General features: G+C 34.8%; 1 protein-coding gene across 16 annotated transcripts in view; it reads left to right on the forward strand.

Annotated features, from left to right (window-relative positions):
• Positions 1 to 21,046, forward strand: part of MCTP1 (multiple C2 and transmembrane domain containing 1) — a 595,101-nt gene that overhangs the window by 413,018 nt on the left and 161,037 nt on the right. For all 16 annotated transcript variants that reach the window (XM_007978702.3, XM_007978722.3, XM_007978744.3 and 13 more), the window contains 5 exons: positions 11,672 to 11,774; positions 13,508 to 13,610; positions 13,964 to 14,065; positions 14,446 to 14,520; positions 16,508 to 16,627. In XM_007978702.3, the coding sequence (XP_007976893.1) occupies positions 11,672 to 11,774; positions 13,508 to 13,610; positions 13,964 to 14,065; positions 14,446 to 14,520; positions 16,508 to 16,627 (503 nt within the window). The remainder of the gene's footprint in view (positions 1 to 11,671; positions 11,775 to 13,507; positions 13,611 to 13,963; positions 14,066 to 14,445; positions 14,521 to 16,507; positions 16,628 to 21,046) is intronic.

The following is a 21,046-nucleotide window of genomic DNA, read 5'->3' on the forward strand; positions in this document are numbered from 1 at the left end:
CCCATGTTTTTCTTTTGGAAAACTGTCTTCATTGTTGGAAAATATTTAAGTAACAAAACAGCAGAAAAAGACATGCTACAGTTTTTTTATCAGCTTCCGTGAGAGTCTTATTATCTTAAGAAATAACAGTTAGCAGCTCAGATTCATTAGCAGAGCTAAATTTAAGCCCCATTTGACAGGCTGCCTAGAAAACATTTTGTTTTGCTGTCTGTGGGCTTTAATTAAGATGTGTTCAATTTCAGTCCTCTTCAGTCTAGCTCCCGCCCCCCCCCAACCCCCACCCCCAACTTGCTGTGTCACAGACCGGCGATCAGACACTTTTAGATGGTCCGGCCCATGACTTTGACCTTCTGCGCAGTCCGGCGTTCCCTGGGGAACCGTTCAACTCATGAGGTCTGATTTCACACTTCCAGGATGCCTCAGCTCTCTTAACAATGACAGGGAGACAAAGCCCTTTAGAGCAGGCCGCATGGGGACTTGTTTAAATTGGAAACCAGAGAGGAGTCAAGGAACAAGGTTATGGGCTACAGAATAGTGCTTTTAATAAAGAGCTCACAGCTCTGGCTCAGCTCAAAGAGGTCTACCTCTGTACAATTAATTGAGCCATTTATCTGGAGCATCTTAGGCCTCTACTTTCTCACAGAATTGCGTGGTAAATATCAGCTAAGAAGCAAATGAGATATGCATGAAATGAATTTTAACACTTTGATTACTGTGCCTCCAGTCTTCATTAAAAGTAAATTTATTTGTATTTCTGACCTCATTATCAGGAGGCTGCCTGCATTTTTATTGGTTCCTGTGATTTCCAGCTTGAGTGTGTCATGAAGGTGTATTTTATACAAAGATTTGGATTTATTATTCTTGATATTTTCCCTGAACATTATGGGTCTATTCAGAGAAAGAAAATGAAAAGGCAGCTGTACAGAAAAAGGCAAGTCTGATCTTTGAAAGTTTTACATACAGTTGGAGAAATACCAAGCACATATACCTGACATAGACAAGATATTGTCCTTTAAAAAAATTAACTTTTGGTGGGTTACTCTAGAAAATAGCTTAAGACATATGCAATTGTTACTTCAAGTGGCTGTAGGATACAATTGCTCAATTGGAAGAAGTTGCTAAGTTGCTTTTTAAAATAGAATTGTAGCAGTTTGAATTAATAGCTTGTGCCTTTAATTGGCATCATCATATTTAATAAAATTGACAATGTCTGATAAATGCAGCCTTAGATATTACAATCAGTCTTCAAAATTTATGTTGGAAGAAAATAAAATATAAATCCTTTAAGTTCTACATAATTTCATTCGAAGAACTGTATAAAATATAGTGGAAGTCCTTCATCTCGGTATATTATCAAGGATAAAATAATCTACCAAATACAAGACAGGGTGTGCAAATAGTTGTAGTTTCTTAACTTTACTATCTTAACATCTGAAAATTACATTGCTTGAAACAAAAACCTTAAGTTTTAACACAGAATATATAGGACATTTCTCAAGCAAAGTATGCTTTATTTCCATTACATAAGCTAATGTTCCATTTGCTTTTTAATAATTATGCTCATAGAAGACTTTTAAGGAGATAGTATACCATGAGAAGACAGACATTTTGTCCAATTTATAATGCATCAAAAATATACAACACCTGCTATTCTTATCACGCTACTATACCTGGTTTAAAAAACAATATTATGCACATATACATGATAAATGTATTAATACTATATAAATCTTTTCCTTAAGAATGAGCCTAAACAAATAAAAATATCACAGGGAAAGAAAGCAAATCATTGTTCTTCCTTCTTTTATGTCACCACATCTTACATAGAAATTAAAGTTACTTTCTTTAGTAATTGCATTTTTAAAACGTAGCCAAATTCTAAATATAGAAAAAGTGTTCTTCTAAAACCAAACAGTTGTTATCAAATATCTCCAAAAAGAGGAATGAAAATGATAATTTAGCACAAGGACTGATGAAGCCTGAATCTGAGCCAGTGTTTTAAAGAGAATTACAGAAATCATGTGTGATTCATATGCAGGTCACATGGTTAGAAGATACTGCCCTGGAAGAATAGGTGGGATGACAAAAGAGATTGATAATTGGGTTTGATATGCGCTAGAGGTGAAGGACTATGGGTTGAGAAAGTGGTGGTCCCACTATCAATGGGAAATGAGGGAAAGAGAAATACTGTAAAATAATTAATCAGGTTCTGTAGAACAAAGATTACAAAATGATCCTTTGAGTAAAGAAATAGCAAATTGCTGATTTGGCTCAGAGGACCAGCTCTAGGATTTCAATCAGTGCTTGAAGAAATACTTTCATGATGCTAGAATCATTGTTTAAAATTAAACTTTAAAAAAATATTTTGTTACAGTGCAACATAATTGTGCAAGTAAGCAATGTATTTTCTAGAACAATGGATCAAGGAAATGCTACAAATAGAGAGGATCTAGATTTAACCAGGTTTTTGAAAAAAAATAAAATTACTACAGAGATACTTGGGTTAAATGATAGTATAGTTGGACTCGTGAGTGACTAAATAGTCAAGCCTAAAGAGTAATTATAAAAGAATTGATGTCACTGGCGATGCCAAGTGGGTTACAGGGCTCTGTCCTTGGTCTAAGCTGTTCAATGTGTTTACCAATTACTTTGAGGAGGTAATTGACTGATTCCTTACCAAAGTTGCTAGGAGGGCTACTTAATTCATTTTATGTGAGACCAGTATATGTATACAATCCTGTACTACAGACAAAAAATAGGCTTAATTCAATAAGATGAACATTAAAAAGTGTAAATCCAAAGTTTTTCCTGGGTTTTAAACTGTGATATCTTGCTTTAACCATAGAAAATAAAGGAAAGACTTTAGGATTTGAGTTTAAACTCCATGAGAGTAAATTATACATACATCAATTCTCTTACATTGAATAAAGGTGAAATGTTGAGAGTGATATTCTATTGGGGACTCATCAGATATGCTGGGGTATTAATCCAGTTTGCGAATACTCTTTAAAGAAGGACATTGACTAACCAGAATATATTTTCAACTGGTATATCTGCTGTTTTAAAATCAAGTCAATTGAGAATAGTGCTGGAATGACAATAATAACAATAATAATGACAACTAACATTTATTGAGCCCTGATCACATGTCAGACACCAACCTGAGCTTGGTACAAGAATTATCATATATAACTAATCTCACAATACCCTTAGTAGGGACTATTGTTATTCCCACTTTATAAGTTGGAAAACTGAAGAGTCACGGAGAGGCTAGGTAACTCTTCAATGATCAACACACACACGCACACCAGCTTGTAAATGGCAGGGCAGGCATACTGATCTAGATCTTTCCACAAAAGCCACCAACATATTTGTATTGGAGGAAAGAAGAACTTGAGGGCATATGATTTCTTTTATCAATTATCCAAAGGCCTGTCATGAGGATAGTGTAGATAAGAGCTAGCAAGGGGGGTAAATGGCCAAGGTTTAGGTCCAAAGAGCCAACTTCCTTCTAGAAAATTTAATCAGAAGGGTATTTATAATAAAGTATTAAATAAATCACAGAATCTTTGTGGGGCAGGAAGGGCCTAAGAAAGGAGACTCTAAGTTCAGTCTCTAGAGGTTAGTACTAAAGCCACATGGCAGAACCAAGGAGTTGTTGACATTAACAAGTTGGGAAGACATTGTGACGACTGGTACATGACCCCTGCTTGCAGTTTGCAGAAGTAAAATTGACTCCTTGTGCTCTCACTTAATTGAATTCTAATATCAAGTCTTAGGCAAGAACATCTGATTCATGCAACCTAAATCACATCTACATCTCTAGCTGCAAGGGAATCTAGAAATGTCACTTTAGGCTTAATGTCCTCGATAGATCAGGAAGAGACACTAGCAGGTAGTTAGAATGGATGCTCAGCAAGCCATCCACAGTGTCCAGCAGAGGATGGCGGGTAACGAACATTGATCACATATTCTCTACATGATAGATGCTGTACTCTCCCTTCACGCCTATCATTTCATTACGATTTTCTAATTACTACAGAAGGCAAATTATAGAATAGATAAAAAGCTACAGAGACATAATTTTATAAACGATGTGAAGAAACATTTTCCACAAGTTACAATCGCCAACAAAAAATAGATCCAAAGATTCTTGTAGAGGTAATGATTTCCACATTACTAAAACTTTCGAAGCAGAGCCTGAAGGACCACCTGGTTGCAGAGATAATGCAAGCCCTGGATGAGGTTTTGAACTTGACCTCTTAAGATTTATTTTCAGGCCTTCAGATTCTAAGATATTGTAGTAGGTACCAAGATAAATAACAGATTCCTGGATGAGATATTTTGTAAAAGAGATATAAAGAGACAAAGACATTATTCTAAAGGCAAAGACTTAACAGATGACAATTTTCAGTTATTGTCTTTAGTTTTAAAAAATATATTTAAAATGTTTAATCACCTAATAGAGCACTTAATTTTTTTAAGCATAAAAAGGTTTATTTCACTGCAAAAGATCTCACCAGCTAATTAATTTACTTATAGGAAAGCTTATCTGAAACCTCATGCTTTTCTGCAGGGAGGTCTGAGTATATATTTACTATAAGTCCTAAAGTGTCTAACAAGCCTTGCAAAAACAAAGGAGCTTCTAATGTATTTTTATGCTCATTTTAGACCAAACAACTTTTGTGTTTCTAAGCTTGTAACGAATCACTTGCGTATAGTTTCTATATTAAATATGAATTGAAAATGAAGTATTTAAATGTTTTTACCATAATTTATCTAAACTGTTAAAAACTTAGGCATAATTTTCTCACGGCCTCTTCTCATTTTATAGATCCCATGGTCTCCTTCCTCTTTGTTTTCCAGTTTCTCATCTGTCTCCTTTCACTTCTTATTCTTCTGTCATTAATTTTGAGCTTCCCAACATTTATCAATATGGTTCAATTCCAAGACTCAAAAATGCATCCAGTTACACACAATTCTGTAAATATTATTTTGCAGATAGTTCTAGATCCCAGGGGAATTAAATTTATATTTACATTGAGCTTTATCTATTTCCATTAGCTTCGGGTCTCAGGGTGTGGTTTAGGAACCTCTGGGGATCCTCAAGACCCGTTCAGAGGTCTCTGAAGCCAAAACTATCTTCATAATATTACTAAGATATTATTTGCCTTTTTTATTCTCATTCTTTCATGAGTATACAATGGAGTTTTCCAAGGGCTACATAATCTTTGATTATTCCAATGTTAACAGATCATGGATTTATTATTTCTAGTGAATTAATAAATATTTTTAATGTTCTCATTTCTAACATGGTAAATTTTGATAGATATAGCCCACATAAAAACTCTCTGAGATCCTTAATAATTTTTAAGAGTTCCTAAGATCAAAATGTTTAAGAATTATTGCTGTTAGACAATGATTATCAATTAGGAGGAGGGTAGTATTGCCCCAATGGGTGTTTTGAAGATTTTTGAGGGAATTTTAGTTGCCATAATGACTGGGGAGCATACTGGTGTTTGGTAACTGGGGTTGGGGATGCTACATGTCCTACATGATGTAAATTTACATAATGAAAATTTAATCCTGCATTTAAATGTAGATATTGATGTACGTTTAAAATCTGTTTCATGATTGTCTAAGCCTAGATTGCATCCTGAAATACATAGTATTATTGATTCAAGCCTTGCAAATGGCTGCCATTTCACACAGTATACACCAAAGACCTTAAGATGGTGTCCAAGGCACTTAAATACCTTATTCCCCATTACTTCTCTGACATCTTCTACTCACCTTCCCATTGCACATCCTGCCCCAGTATCAGAGGCCTCAAGCACACCAGGCTTTTGGTTAGCTCTTTCTCTACCTGGATCACTTTTCTCCAGAAGTGTTTCTCCACTTTTCTCCACTTTTTTACTTGGCTACTCATTTACCCACTTCAGTTCTTTGCTCAGACCTCACCTTCTTAATGAGGCCGATTCCGACCACCCCAATTAAATCTATCAGCAGTGCCCCTCCTCTACCCTCTCCAAACCCCTTTTCCTACTCTATTTTTTTGTTTTTTGTTTTTTTTTTTATTAACACATATCAGTCTCTAATATACAACATATCTAGTAACTATGTCCGGTATTTATTCTCTTTCTCCCCCATTCCCACTGTAAGTAAATTCGAAGACAGTGGACGCATTTCCCTTTTCTGTTTGTATGACCTGGCACATAATGGGCACTCAATAAATATTTGTTGAATAAATTAAGGTATGATTTTATTGTAAACAACTTTCTATTTAGTCCTCCTTTATAATACAGTTCTGGTATTATATTAAAATTTGAAATTGTGTGTCAGTCAGTTTTATTCCAGGATAGTAAAGAGGACATTACAAAATTTTCAATATGAAAAAAAAGTATTAGATCTAGTAGGTTGAAAGCCACAACTCTAGGGTGTCAATTTTCTTGCCATAATGAAATCTGCTTCATGACTCAGTGAGAAAAGAGAAGGCTTATTATTATTATTCAGTCCCAGAATCAGACCCAGTGGGGACCTAGTTAAGAGTGTGAGTTAATGTAATTCTACCAATCAGGTGTTTAAAATATGTTTAGGTCAGTTGATGGAAAAGGATAAGGTCAAAGCCCCATCTCCAGTGATAAAAGGAGGATGGAAGATGTCTTCAACATATGCTGCTTTCTGTTCTGATGGACCCTATGGAATTCCCTCAACTATAACATTATTATATGTTATGATTGAAATTCCAGTTTCTATAAGGGATAGATGGCAACCTTGATTATATTTTTTAAAAGATGAAAATATAGTCATTTCAAACTGTGGCAACTGAGAAAATTAAGTGAAAGAACTTAATTTGTGCAAGGTAGGTGCAAAATAAAAGGCCCCCATGGGTCTGAATTGCTTTCCATGCTATTGAAAGCCTTCTGTGTTTTCAGACATGGCAACAAAGAGGTGGTCACTGGGTCCTCATACACACACATTTTTATAACACATCACATCCAGCAAACTGTGCTGCTTGTCAGCAGCAAAATGACCCTGGACAAAGCCCACCACTGATGGATCAGGATTAACTCTCTATTGCGGGAGCAAGAATATCATTCAGTATCTTTTGAGTCACTTTAATGCTCAAACCAGTAGTTTGCACAAACTGAAGTCATCCACTTGCCCACAAAACAGGTAGCAAGTGAGCAGGGGCGGTACAGACTTTCCCACATTCTTTATCAATATGTCAGTGTTGTGACCTCAAAGAGCAAGGACTAAGAGTGAGAGAGAATTAGCCAGTCAGTGCACCCCATTTAATCCTTGGTGCCGTTTTGAAGATTGCCAGAAAAGACGCCCATTGGAGACAATTCTGATGTTTGTTTTATTGTTGTAGGAATGGCTTTTCACCCCTGAAAAAGGATTGGGACAATAGAATATATGCTTTAAATTCTGTTACAGATTCTGTTTTATGAGTTAGGGTAAAAGAGTCTCTCAAATGTTAATTCTCCTGGGAGATTTTTTTAAAAAATAAAGACCCATAGGAAAAAATAGCCCTTAGTATTTAACTAGATTATGGATAAAAGTATGAGTCTTAATGTAATATTTTTATGTATCTAGTTATAGTAGTTAGGTAACACATATCTAGGTTTTTGTATTATAGAGACTATTAAAGGAATATACAAATACATTTAAGCGAAAAAATCCTCATCATAAAATGTCAGCCTACTTTTTATGTCATTGTCCTTCGCTTTTAAAAGCACTGTGATAGAGCTGTACAATCACCATAGATCACCAGAGTCATAGCCGCTGGAAAACTCTTTGCTTCCTTTTCCTCTTTATGTTCTAGAGTTATAGAATGGCATGCCTCCTTCTTATTGCTCCTGTTGCACCCTTCACTTACCTTTATTACGGCCCTTACAACTCTGCATCATAATTGTGTATTTACATGTCTATCATGTCCTCTAAACTGTGCATGCCTTGAGAGCTGGACTATGTCTTAATCATACTTATAATTCTGGGGTGAGCAGAGCAACCACTCAATAAGTAATGAATGCTTCAAAAAGCATTCCTATTTCTCTCTAGAAAATTGTCAACATGGAAAATTGCCATGTCCTCAAGGAATGCTGATTTCCTTCCTAGCTTTCATGGCGATTAAAGCAATCAATCCCACAGCCCCTGCCCTCAACCAGCACTGTCACCATTTCTATTTTCTATCTGAACCAAATTCTCCAGTTTCTAGCATTGCTAAGGAGAGGGATTGACTCTTTTTAGCCAAAATAATGGGGCTTCAAGAAAAGCCAGTTGATACCCACAGGTCTGCTTTAGTCTTGTGACAAAAATGACGGAGAGGGAGACAATAGATTATATAATCTGTGTTCTCATATATTTAGGCTCTCAGAAATTATCAGAAACAAAATATTCTTCAACTTTGGATGCTGCCTTCATTCTTTGCCCTTCTAGCCACACGGTATTGAATAAAAACATTACAGAGGGCTGCTTCGTATCACTGTCTGGAACTCTGCAGAATATAGTGCACTTTAGAGACATCAACTTCATCCTAGAGTCAACCCCACAACCCAGGTACTCTCAGCAAGCAGAGCAGCCTATCAGAGGGCCTAAATGGAATGATAAAAGGATGAAAGGAAGGAATAATTAAGGAGATAATTAATGGTTAGTTCCATCACTAGTATTTCTCTGATTGGTTTTGTTTGTTTAAGTGGCAGATAATCAAGGCTGTAAAATTTAGGTCTGAAAAAGCAGTCATTTAAAGGATTATTTAGCAAACTAGATAAGCATACTAACTATATGTAGTCACTTTTTAAAAATACAACTGTAGTCCGTGCTTTTTAGTGGTAAGTTTACAGAATTTGATGTTGTACATTTACTATTATTTTGGTTGAAATTGCTGTTAATTTTTAATTGCCCTTGAATGATGCAGTGACAGAAGGATACTTCCTAAATAAGTCAAACATAACATAGTGTGGAAAGACCTGATGTTGGCATCCATTACTGATAACTGTAAAAAGATACCTTTTTAAAAGGAAAAGAATAGAAAGTAAAGATAAAATTGCCTGCTCTCTCCTTAACCTAAACTTAGCCTGTTTGTCAGATTCTGGAAATATCTAGTCTGAGCACCTTGTTGAATGCTTATTCTCCTTGGGGGGGGAAAAAAAAAAAAAAAAAAAAAGAACTGGCTTGGCTAAGCTCAATGATTTGTTTTTCACCATCAAATAATAATATGAGGGTATATTAGATGATTAAATATTGACATCTGCAAATCCTGTTGATTCTCCCTTCAAAATATATCCAGAATCTAACCGCGTTCTACCACCTAGATTATTGCAATTGCCTCCTAACTCTTCTTCCTACCCCTCCATTGTCCTTTCTCTACCTTATTTTCCAAACAGCAGCTATCAGAGCATGTCACCGCTCTTATCAAACCCCTCAAAACCTCCCCACTTAAAGAGAGTTAAAGCCAGGTTTTTTCAGAGACCTGCCACTGCCACTCTCTCCAGACCTCTCTGTGTCACCTACTACCGCCCTTCCAACCCCCTGCCTGCCTGATCTCCCCAAAACATTCCCCCAGCCACACTGGCTTCCTGTATATTCCTGGAAATGCCTGGCCCAGCCACTTCTCTGGTTTTTCCAGTCGGTTCCTCTGGGTCACCCAAGGCTCACATCCTTCATTTCTTTGCCTGCATGTCACTGTCTTAGCACGACTTTCTCTGCAGCCCTTTTAAAAATTGCACATACATACCAACACTCCCTATTACCTTTCCCATCTTTATTTTTCCCCATAGTATTTATCACCTTCTAAGATACTATAAAATGTATTTATTGTCTGTCTTCTTCTTCAATGTAAACTCCATGAAGCCAGGGATTTTTTAAAAATTGTTTAATTCACTGCTGTTTCCCCAACAAATAGAACACTGCCTGCTACATGGTAAGTAATAAATATTTGTTAGTTGATTGAACCGACAGTCAAAACATTACCCAGCTTTTCCTATGCGTGTGACCTACTACCTACCTAAGATGTGGCACAGTTATTTTGAAAGGTGTTGGCCTAGTATCTTACATTTAACTGTATTTGGAAAACTGTTTGAATCTGCCGGTTTATGCTTATATCTGAATTCTATGGGAGAAAATAAAGTTGTTGATGTGCCAAATAGAACCTATTGCAGTGTGTTTTAATGAACAAAATATTCTATTCTGATCACTATCTTCCATGGAGTGTGTGAGTTGAAAGTGAGGGTGGTAACTTGTAGGCAAGAGGATAAAGACAATTGGAGGAAAAAAGATAATACAGATCCCTAGCCAGAAGTGCCATTTTCACCAGACCTTTAAGACTTCCAGTTCTCTATTCTTTATTTAAAATTATTCCCAAGACCCAAAATTGAGAAGACTACCATGATGTTAAATTATGCAATTATCCTGGGATATATGAGGCCACTGAACTAACACACACATATTAAATCTCTTTTTTAATATAAAGTTAATAAATTAAAGGTGAGTCAAAGTTTGTACAGCTCATTTTAAGAATTGCAATATAGAAAGTAAATACACTGCTGTATGGGAATACATAGCTTATCTGTCACTGATAGCTAATGAATTCCTTCCCATTAAAATTTAATTGAAAATCTTCAATGATATTTAAGCTTTTGCAGAAGTGTAAACTACTGTGACTACAATTCACAATGCATTTAAAACAATTATTCTTTATCATTAAAGTTAATAATATGCACATTAACCTCTTATGTAGTCTAAATCAATATTGTAGTTTAAAAGATATGACCTCTGGACAGCTTTGTCTAAATATTGATTTCATTGTCATTTGTATAAGGTATCAAACAAATTACATGCTGCACTAATATCATTAATGCTTCCCCCATAGAGCCTCTGACTTTATGGGCTCTTATAATACAAGGCATAACATTACAAAAATATTGAGAACTTCACAAAATATAATTGCCGAAAGGATGAGATTTGAGTATGGCAGGACAGAGTTGTTATAAACAGATGATAACTTCCAAATCCTTTATTTTCAGTGAACAGAAAAAAAAAATACTGCTCTTTAACATGCATATTGATTGTTGATGTTTAGTTTCAAATGGTAGATTTTTTTTCTGCCTCAGAGGGTCTAATTTACCTTCTTGTGATGTCATAGATATCTCAGAAGAAAGTAACTCAATCTTAGTTCAATTAAAATATTATAATTTTGCAATATAGTAGTTTTTCCAAAATAAACTTGATTAGAAATTCCTGTTAATAGTGAATCAGATGAGTTGAAAAAATATATGCCTTAGAGTAAAGGGGCTGAAATTTTCAAATGGCTTTTACAGATTTCTATAAAAACTGATTTAGGGATGGACATGCATCACATTCTCCATCATAATTGCCAGTTATAGAATTATTTTTGCTTTTAAAAATTGCAAATTGAAGTGCCAGCTATATAATTTTGTCTCTTTTACTCTTTTCAGGCTCTAAATTGCTATGAATCATAACAATTGCTAACATCAACCAGTTACATCTAACTCTATTTTGATGGTGGTTTCCTTTTTTAATTTTTAAAATTGTACTTCACTTTTTTGTTTACTATAAAACTTTTTGCAAAAGAGATATGCTGTGATCTTGACACTGTGAACTGTGGGTGCTACCTACACTAAAAATATTTACCAAAAATCTCTTGTAGGAAAAAGCGACCCATTTTGTGTGGTAGAACTGAACAATGATAGACTGCTAACACATACTGTCTACAAAAATCTCAATCCTGAGTGGAACAAAGTCTTCACATTGTAAGTAGGCATTTCTTTGGGCTCTGATTCCAAAATTGTGTTAAATTTGATTTTTTTTGAGGGTTTAAAAAAAATGTGTGTGTTTATTCTTAACTGATGCACAACTCAATGCGTCTGGCCTGCCTTTGCTAACAACAGTGAATTTTCCTCCTACCTTCCTGAAAGTGAAACCTGGGGGAAAGGGTATGGCGTTTTTCTTTGTTTGCATAGACATTTTTTAAAACTGTGCTTTTTGTATGATTTGGCTAAGGATTTTGCTTCCATTAACTGAATCACCATACCGCTTCTTCCTTTTATACTTTCTATTGAAATTCTTCCCAATTGCATTGACACCAAGGAAGACAAAGCTCTATTTGTTCCTTTGCTGAAATCAGCAAACAATCCAGTCTTGAATTCGGCAGATGCTTTAGTTTTGGTTCTTTTCATTTTAGCACAATGAGAATATTAAGTATTGTCCTAGATACCAAAATATCCTTTGAGTTAATTTTCCTTTTGTTTTGGGAAGTTTGTAAACCTTTTCAGTCATACACTGTAAAAGCTGCCAATGCTACACTTATAGTAACTCCTAAGTTCGGTTTTTTAAACGGAGCTTTTGAAATGAACTCTGAACAAAGGAAAATTCTCCAAACAGAAGTACTTCTTTAAAGTTTTCTAACATAATTCTATTTTTTTGTATATGAAAAACTGTGAAATTCTTCATCAATTTATTATGTCTCTGCTTAAGAGCCAGTAACCAATAAGCTTTAACTGTCTGACCAATTTATTTTTAAGGAATTCCACATTTTTACAAGAGATAAAAGCCTGGTCAGGAGACTTGTACTCCTAAGAAGATTGCGGAGAGTGTTTTTCTCCAGAATGCATAATTGAATGAATAGGTTTGATTATTATCAAAGCCATTAATTGATTGTGCCCTGATAAAGCCCCTCCTCACATATGGCTGCAATTTTTCAGTAATGAATATATGCACTTTATTGTTTTCTCTTAATTTATGTTTTCTTGGTAAACAGTTTGATCAAAGAATAAATGCTGTCAACAATTTGCACTTATTTTCCAGAAACAAAAATATGAAGAGCTCACGCAGTCGTTTATTAACATATGTTGTCTTTGGAATATAATGGAACACTGCTTAATTTCTAAATTCCAGGGTGGTACAATAACTACATGTTACATTTTTTCCATTCTGTTTTCTGTGCTTCTTAATTTTTACTATAAATCTAACAGAAACTAAGTCAATGATTTGGTGAGGGCTATAAACAAATAAATAACAGGAGATGTCCTATTATTATAAAAAAGAATAATTACATAAAATATACTGTAACTCTTGCTGATATCAAACCTGGTGGTGTTTTATGTAGGGTTAATGGGAAGGTATGAATTGTGATAATTAGAAGAAGGAAAAGTCTAAAAACTACCAGTGCTACTTCTTGATTTTTTAAATAACTTATTCTGTGCCCAGTGCCCATTCAGATGGGAAATTGTATTTCATTAAAAAATGATAACTTGAAATTACAATGGTGTTTAAAGTTACAGATAATAGAACCATCACTGTAGTTGACTTAGGTGCATTATGGGAAATTCTGTCAGATCCCAAGCTACCTTGTGTATGCCTGTATGCAAATAGCATGCTTACAAACACACACAAAATCAGCTGGAGCTATCTATATTTTCAAAACTATTCTTGTTCTTGTTCCCACTGATGAAATCTTTTTTTCTTACATATATTTGTTATGCAGCAACATTAAAGATATCCATTCAGTTCTTGAAGTGACAGTTTATGATGAAGATCGGGATCGAAGTGCTGACTTTCTGGGCAAAGTGGCTATACCACTGCTGTCTGTAAGTTTTCTTCACCTGACACACTGTTCTGTGTTGCTTTTGCTCACAAAAAAAAAAAAAAAAAGAAAGAAAAAGAAAAGAAAACTCTCAGCTCTGTGTCTGTCATTTCTCAACCAAGGTCTGTAATCAGAACACTAAAAATTTTAACATACTCAATTCACGGCCATGTTGAATCCCATGATAGTTAATTTTTCCTGACAGACTTGATCCTGGTAATGAACAGGTACTTGTCAGAATTGCCACAGTTGTTTTGGGTTCTCTGTCAGTTTCAGCAGCTGGGGGTCAAAGGTCGCTGAGGGAGTGTATTCAGTGGAGACCGCGAGACAGACGGCTGTCATGTCCTTTTCCCGCAGATTCAAAATGGTGAACAGAAAGCCTACGTCTTGAAAAACAAGCAGCTGACAGGGCCAACAAAGGGGGTCATCTATCTTGAAATAGATGTGATTTTTAATGCTGTAAGTCTTAACTTTGGCTTTTTTGTACTGCTAAAGAGTTCAGTTTCATGAAAGCTTTTGTTCCTGATTTGTAGAGAATTTCTGTCATTCCTCATTTTCTCTAAACCTTGATGTATCCTGGAGAATACGCTTCTGCCACTGCCTGGCACACCCACACTTTCTGTTATAGTTGGCGAATGCTGCTGCGGTTGTGTTCTGGCCGCTGTCTGCCGGCATAAGAAAGGGAAGCGCATGCATGTGCAACTGTATACATTTATATTTTATGAGCACAGCAGCCAGGACTTTGAAACTTTAGAAATTATTGCAAATTGAACTACGTGAAAAACTTGTAAACATTTGTAATATATTAATCCATAACAGACACATATGTTGATGTATAGGTGAAAGCCAGCTTACGAACATTAATACCCAAAGAACAGAAGTACATTGAAGAGGAAAACAGACTCTCTAAACAGGTAAAAAGCAAGAAAAGATTAATCCCTCTGGGAAGACCTGATTATATCTGTAGAACATCTAAGTAAATTCAAATAAACTTTAAAGGTATGGAGGGGGGAAGACTGGAATTTTTGATCATCTACTTATTGAAAATGGCGCTTTTTTTTTTTCATTCTTTCTGATTCTTTCTTCCTTCCTTTCTTTAAAAGATCAAACAAGGACAATACCAAACTAATAAATTGGACGGGGGTGGTCATAAAGGAAAGGGGATACTGTAGGTGATGCATTTAATGGATATGTATTCATGCGTTAGCAAAAGAATGATCATTTTGAACATAAAATGCAATTTGATTGCCATGGAATGTGTAAATGAGAACACCAAAAGCTGAGGTTCAAATATATGTCCAGACCACCCACAGGTATGATGCAGGTGTGTGTAAAGCGAGCCCAGCGTAAGCTCTTCCCTCTAATCCAGATGCGAGGAGGCTCCATCTTCTAAGGGAAACCTTCCTACTAATTAGATTTTAACTATGATCTTTCAGAAGTAAACTTTTATTGCTTTTAGCTAAGAAAGTCAGAATCAGGAAATCTGATTTTTCTATCATGAAGGGAATTTAAATTGAGCTTGATATCTATTGCTTATAATTTTAAATTAGACTTAATATCAAGTTTTTAAAAAGTGCTAAACCACCCCTTTTAAAAATGTTTACATCTGATTCAAGGAGCTAAACTAAAATGTATTTGTTACAGCTAAAAAGTTTGCTGAACATATTTGTGCCTTGAAATATTTAATAATTTTTGTAATATTAGAAGCGTAAATATATTTTTACTTTTAATCTAATAAATTCAGCAAAACAATGGAGTATTTTGTTGTTTAAAGGAAGTGTGTGAGTTACAAATGCAATGTCTAAGTTGAAATGTAAATAACATTTTACCGCAATTATACATAAAAGTAATAAAAGTAGTTCTTAATGTAAGGTGATAGGGGCAAAGAAGGAAAACTAATAGATAGACCCTACTTTGCCAGCAAGGAATTTCAATTTTAGCAACTTGTTAAAACTGGCATGCACATACATGTATCTATATTTACACAATTTTTTGTATATGACCTCAGTAAACTTTACATAGCTACTTCTTTAAAATATTAGATCAGTGTTGAAGTATATTGGGAAGTAGCAAAATGTTAATTTGCAGACATATAATTATTCTAACTATTAATATAGCTGTGGTAATTTTTTGAACCATCAAATTCTACATGGGCTATTCTTTTTTACAGTTGTAGTCGTGCCTTAATTTTAAATTTTAATTTCTAATTATATCAATTTTCATATGCTCGTTTTAATAAGAAATTTTACAAAGCACTTGGTTACCATACATTTTTCCCTACTTGCAAAATTATGAGAAAATATAGGTTAAATTTTTTGTGAGAGAGTTATAGATATAGATAGATAGAAGATAGATAGATAGATAGATAGATAGATAGATAGATAGATAAATAGATAGATAATATGATGGTAAGAATGGGAGGAGTTCTACTAAAATGGTGAAAACATTTTGTTGTCTATAAGAAAGCAATTCTGGATAGGTTTTTCTATAAGACCCTAAATAAAAACATTCCAACTTCACTTTGAAATATCTTGAAATTAAACCATTTGATGAATCTTAAAACTACAATAAGATTTAAGAGTTTAAAATTAATAAAGGTGCATAGTATGTAAGTAGCAAAAAGAAATTTTAGTCTGTTAGAATTTTATTTTCTTGTGAGCAAAGGTAGTGCAACCTACACGTTAACATTATTTTAAAAATTGTATTTAGTTAAGAAGGCAGTTCTTTTCACTTCCTCAGAAATAAATTCTTTAACTTGCGAGCCAAATTGTTTGGTATGTTCTTGTAACTTTATTAACTTTCTGAATCCTTTTTAAGTCACAATAAGCTTGAAGAATTTTGCAGTATATCTGATGGTTTTTAGTCTTGCAAATTATAATAATATTTTCATTTTCCTTACAGCTGCTACTAAGAAACTTTATCAGAATGAAACGTTGTGTCATGGTGCTGGTAAATGCTGCATACTACGTTAATAGTTGCTTTGATTGGGATTCACCCCCAAGGAGTCTCGCTGCTTTTGTGGTATGATCATACTGTATTACTTACATTGTTATTCATTAAATTCAGTAATCAGAGCTGCATGTTTCTGTGGCTATAGTAACAGTTATGTTGATGTGGCCATTTTAAAACTCCTATTTTAAGACTTGACTGGACAGATTTGCCGTGGGCAGGAACCTGATGGATTGTACAAGGTCTGAGTCTAAGAATACATTTTCCCCCCTCAGATTTCCGGAACGCAAGACATCTCAGCCAATGTATCATTTTCTCTGTGACAGTTAAAAAGTAAAATTTTACATATTGCATAATTCCAAACCCCAATAGGACAGCCAAGGAAAGTCCTCCATGTGAAAAATAATAATAGTAATAATCTCGACCATTCTCAATTTGATTTTATTTGTTCTGTAGTTATTTTTTTTCAAGATATGAAAATCATTGGTAGTAGAATGCTGCCAGTGCTACTTGGTAATGCTTTAACATGCGATTCAATTGGAAGTGGATGTGACCTATTTAAGAGATGTTTTATTATTTCTGAGATTTCTAGCTTTTAAAAAGTCACTAGTGAGAATTCGATAGATCCAAAGAGTCCTTTAATATGTTCATCTTGTGGCCTTTTACTTTGATTATTTAAAAACTGCTGATGAGACCAACTGGCAGAGCTAGAATATCCAAAAGAATACTTTGCTCTGAGCTTTAGCTGGGATTTTCTTCTCTCACATTATTTTGGTTTATTCAGGATTTCAGTTTGAAGTTTAAGTAGAGTGGTTCTTTTGAAATCCTTTATTTTATTTTCATGTTTGTTCGAATATGAGTACCTTATGCTTCCTTATAGTTGCCAGTTTAGCAGAATACAACTTTATTATGGGGGCTTGCAAGAAGAGCCATAATTATAGTAACAAATCAACATTTTAGTATTACCATTCAAATGAGCATATGCACATCTGTTTAGTACTTTGAGCTCTGTCTTCCTCTCAGGCCTTGTATGGGACTTTCATTAATGTCTGAGCACATGGAACAAAGAGTGTGTATGTCCTTTTGTGTTGTAAGTTACCAGAAAGTTAGGCAGCCTGCTTCCCATAGACATGTTGTTGTCTCCCTAAAGAAAGAGATTGTCATTGTCGTTAAGTTTTAGAAAAAAAAAATCTCTCTCTCTCTGTCTCTCTCAATATTCTTTTTGTAGCTCTTTCTCATAATAAATATATTGTGGTACTATTAAGCAAACTTTATTCTGATTCTTCCCTAGCCAGGAGGTACTTTGACATTGATGAGAAAAAATGATATTGAGTTTCTATGTCTGTTTTGGACTATTACTTCCAGGTTCTATGGGGTCATATAACAGATGCAAAAAAAAAATTCTCCTGTAAAGATCATGCTGCCATTTTTGATTCACTCCTTCCAAAATCATTCCTCACAGCTGTTTGTAAAATTTGAAAGCACAGAAATGTAGATAATTGTATTATTTGTTCAGCAACATTCATTTTGAACACTTTAGCATTACAGTGTATTGTGTAAGTCTTCATAAACTTCTGACTTCTGGAGGTCACTTGAGTAAAATGAAATTCAAGATGGCAGCCTTTTTTTTTTTTTTGCAATTTCCTTTTGATTCTAAAAAAAACACCTCAAGCACTGGAATTCTGACCAACTTATGTACATTTACATGATATTACTTGAGTGATTTGACTGTAAGGGGGTCAAATTTCACTGGAGAAGAAATGTAATAGTATTTGTCATAGCTGGTAGTCAGTGTCTGATGGATTCAGTCCTATGAAACACAAGCTGAATGCAAGAGGCTTGAAAAAAAAAAAAAAAAAAAAAGAGGGAATCAGGCATAGTAAAGGTGGGAAAGGGCCTGCTGACACAGATGGTGAAAAAAGAGAACGCAAACTACAATGTGAACACACGGTAAGAGTACTTTGGAGAAGAACCCATAATTTTACCTGTATTTCACTGGAAAAAAAAGAAGCTCTGAATCACATTCTATTGAATGTGATTAAAACAACTAATAACAAAACCAAATGTCATTTATTAGACCTGCACTGGGAGTTCTATGAGAATGGGAACCCTGCCTTTTTAGCCTAGTACTCCAGCATCACCTGCACAGTATCTAGCACTTAGTAAGCTCCCAGTGTAAATAGCTGACAAAATCAGTTGACCAATCTATGAACCAATCAGTTAAGCTGAAATCTTTTCTTATATGGAAAGTTCATTATTCAATGATGCCAGATAAATAAGGGTTTGCTCTAATGAAGCTAGTTATTAAATCATGATAAACATAGCTTAGTACTATTGTAGCACATTTTCCTGGAGTTTCCATTTATATTCTAAACTACTTCATAATTCCTTATCAATCATTTATTCTAACCTCTGATTAAGTTCTAATATAAAAATATCCTTATAATGACAAAAACAACCACTAATATTTGTTAAGTACTTATTATGTGTCAAGGAACTGTTCTACATGCTTTAGCGAATTTAATATTCCTAACAACCTTATGACGTAGATAGTGTTAGTTTTCCAATACACAGAAGGAAGAAACTGAGGCACAGAAAGGTTAAGTAGCTTGCCCAAGACCACACAGCAGATATTATTTCCTTTCTAAAAGAGTTTTTAAAATACATATACCTTGTAATTTTAATATCACAGCAGTTCTGAACAAAAACTACTTGGGATATTCATTCATCTTATAGATATTAAGTTATATATTTAAAATTAGGCCAGTTTATTGAAAAGAACAGCTTTCCATTAGGAGAAGGGTATGAACAGCACCCCGTTGTTACAAACACATTGTTTCCATCATGCCCTGTTGATAGATCATGTGTCTATTATCATAATATCAGTTCTACTTGGCCCACATTTTTATAAATGCCACCGCCTCACAGAGCACAGGCATTTCTGTCATTATGTGGCTTGGTTTTAGGCCCAAGTCAGTAAACTTTATAGTGTTTAAGTGCCTTTTTTTCTATTCTATTTTAACTTTTCTTTTCTAATTTTCTGTCCAAAAATAAATGTAGAATAATGAAATAAAAGTAAAAAACAATCTTTTTTTTTTTTCTTTTAATCCCTATGTCAGTTAAAGTAGAGAGAATAAGAAATGTAGGCTTAGGACAGTTCCAGCTTCTTTAACACTACCTCTGTGCCATAGGGAAGAGTCAAAGCCAGCTGATGGTATTAGAGACAGGCATTGGTCTGGAAGGTGATGGATAAGATATAAGCAGACACGTTTCCGGGCGTGAGCTTATTTTGTGTGCAATGCGTTTGGTTTTAAAATTTTACTGTGAATATTGTCTGCCTAAGAATGAACACAGACATGTGCGGTACAGAAGGCACTGCTCGTCTTTGGGAATCATCTATTGTAGACATGGAAATGTCTCATAAATTGGGCCTAATTTTCATCAGGCTCTTGACCAGACATTTGTGTTCTTGTGGATGTCAGTGGGTGCAACATGGGGGAAGAAAGAGTGCACATTTTCTCTTTCTTTTCAGTACTGTCATTTCTCACTGTAATGAGCACAAAAATAATTGGACAACTGAGCTATCAGTAAAAGGACACACTTCAGTGTGCGTCAAAGAATTATTTTACAGGACAAACTTTAATCTTTAAATGTGATTGTAGATAATTTGTGGTACCATCTGTCCATTTGGAATTGTTTTAGCCTTTTCTGTCGTTATACAGTAAGTGCTGCTGTGTTTAACATTAACATTTGATATTTTACACATTTAATTTCTGTTCTGCTGTGTGGTCCTTGGGGAACGGAGCGCTAGTGCTACATGAGAGAGACAAAGTATTGATCAGTTAACATTTCAGCTACATTTATGTATGTCGCAAAATTAATGAAAATGCCAGACAAAAATGTCAGAGTGCACAAAAAGGTAGAATTTAAATTTGGTACTTTAATGAAAAGTCTTAAGATGTGCATTATCAAAAATGTCCTCTTGCCTTTAAAGTACAGTTCCTAACAGAATAACTAAAGGGAGACACATATTTTACTTAGAGGAACAATGAACATGAATTATGAAGGGATGTCAACTCCTCAAAGTACCTTGTGTTCCAAAAACGGCATGTTTGAATGTTTAACTGTTAGTCATAAAATACATTTCTTTCTGTTCATATCTGGAGGGCGACTGACTTCAGTCCTCTGTCCTGAGCAGCCTACGAGGCAGGTTTCCTACTGAGATTCTCTCCCTAGGTTTTTCTTGGTATTCATGTGTTCCTTTTGTGTCAAAACCAAGAATTCCCTCTACAGCAATTCATCGAAACCACTCTGGTTCATTATTTGTTTTTTTTTTTCTGGGTCCTTTTCAAATGCCTAGTTTTCCTTTGCTTCCAGATCATTTGTGCTCCACCTTTATTCAATCCCCATTTTAGTAAAGGATCATATTTGGGACAACAGCTACTCCCAGAAAGCTGGGCCATTATGCGGAAGAGAGAAAAAACAAAGATG

The sequence above is a fragment of the Chlorocebus sabaeus genome, chromosome 4 (genome assembly GCF_047675955.1).
Source record: "Chlorocebus sabaeus isolate Y175 chromosome 4, mChlSab1.0.hap1, whole genome shotgun sequence".
Lineage (NCBI taxonomy): Eukaryota > Metazoa > Chordata > Mammalia > Primates > Cercopithecidae > Chlorocebus > Chlorocebus sabaeus.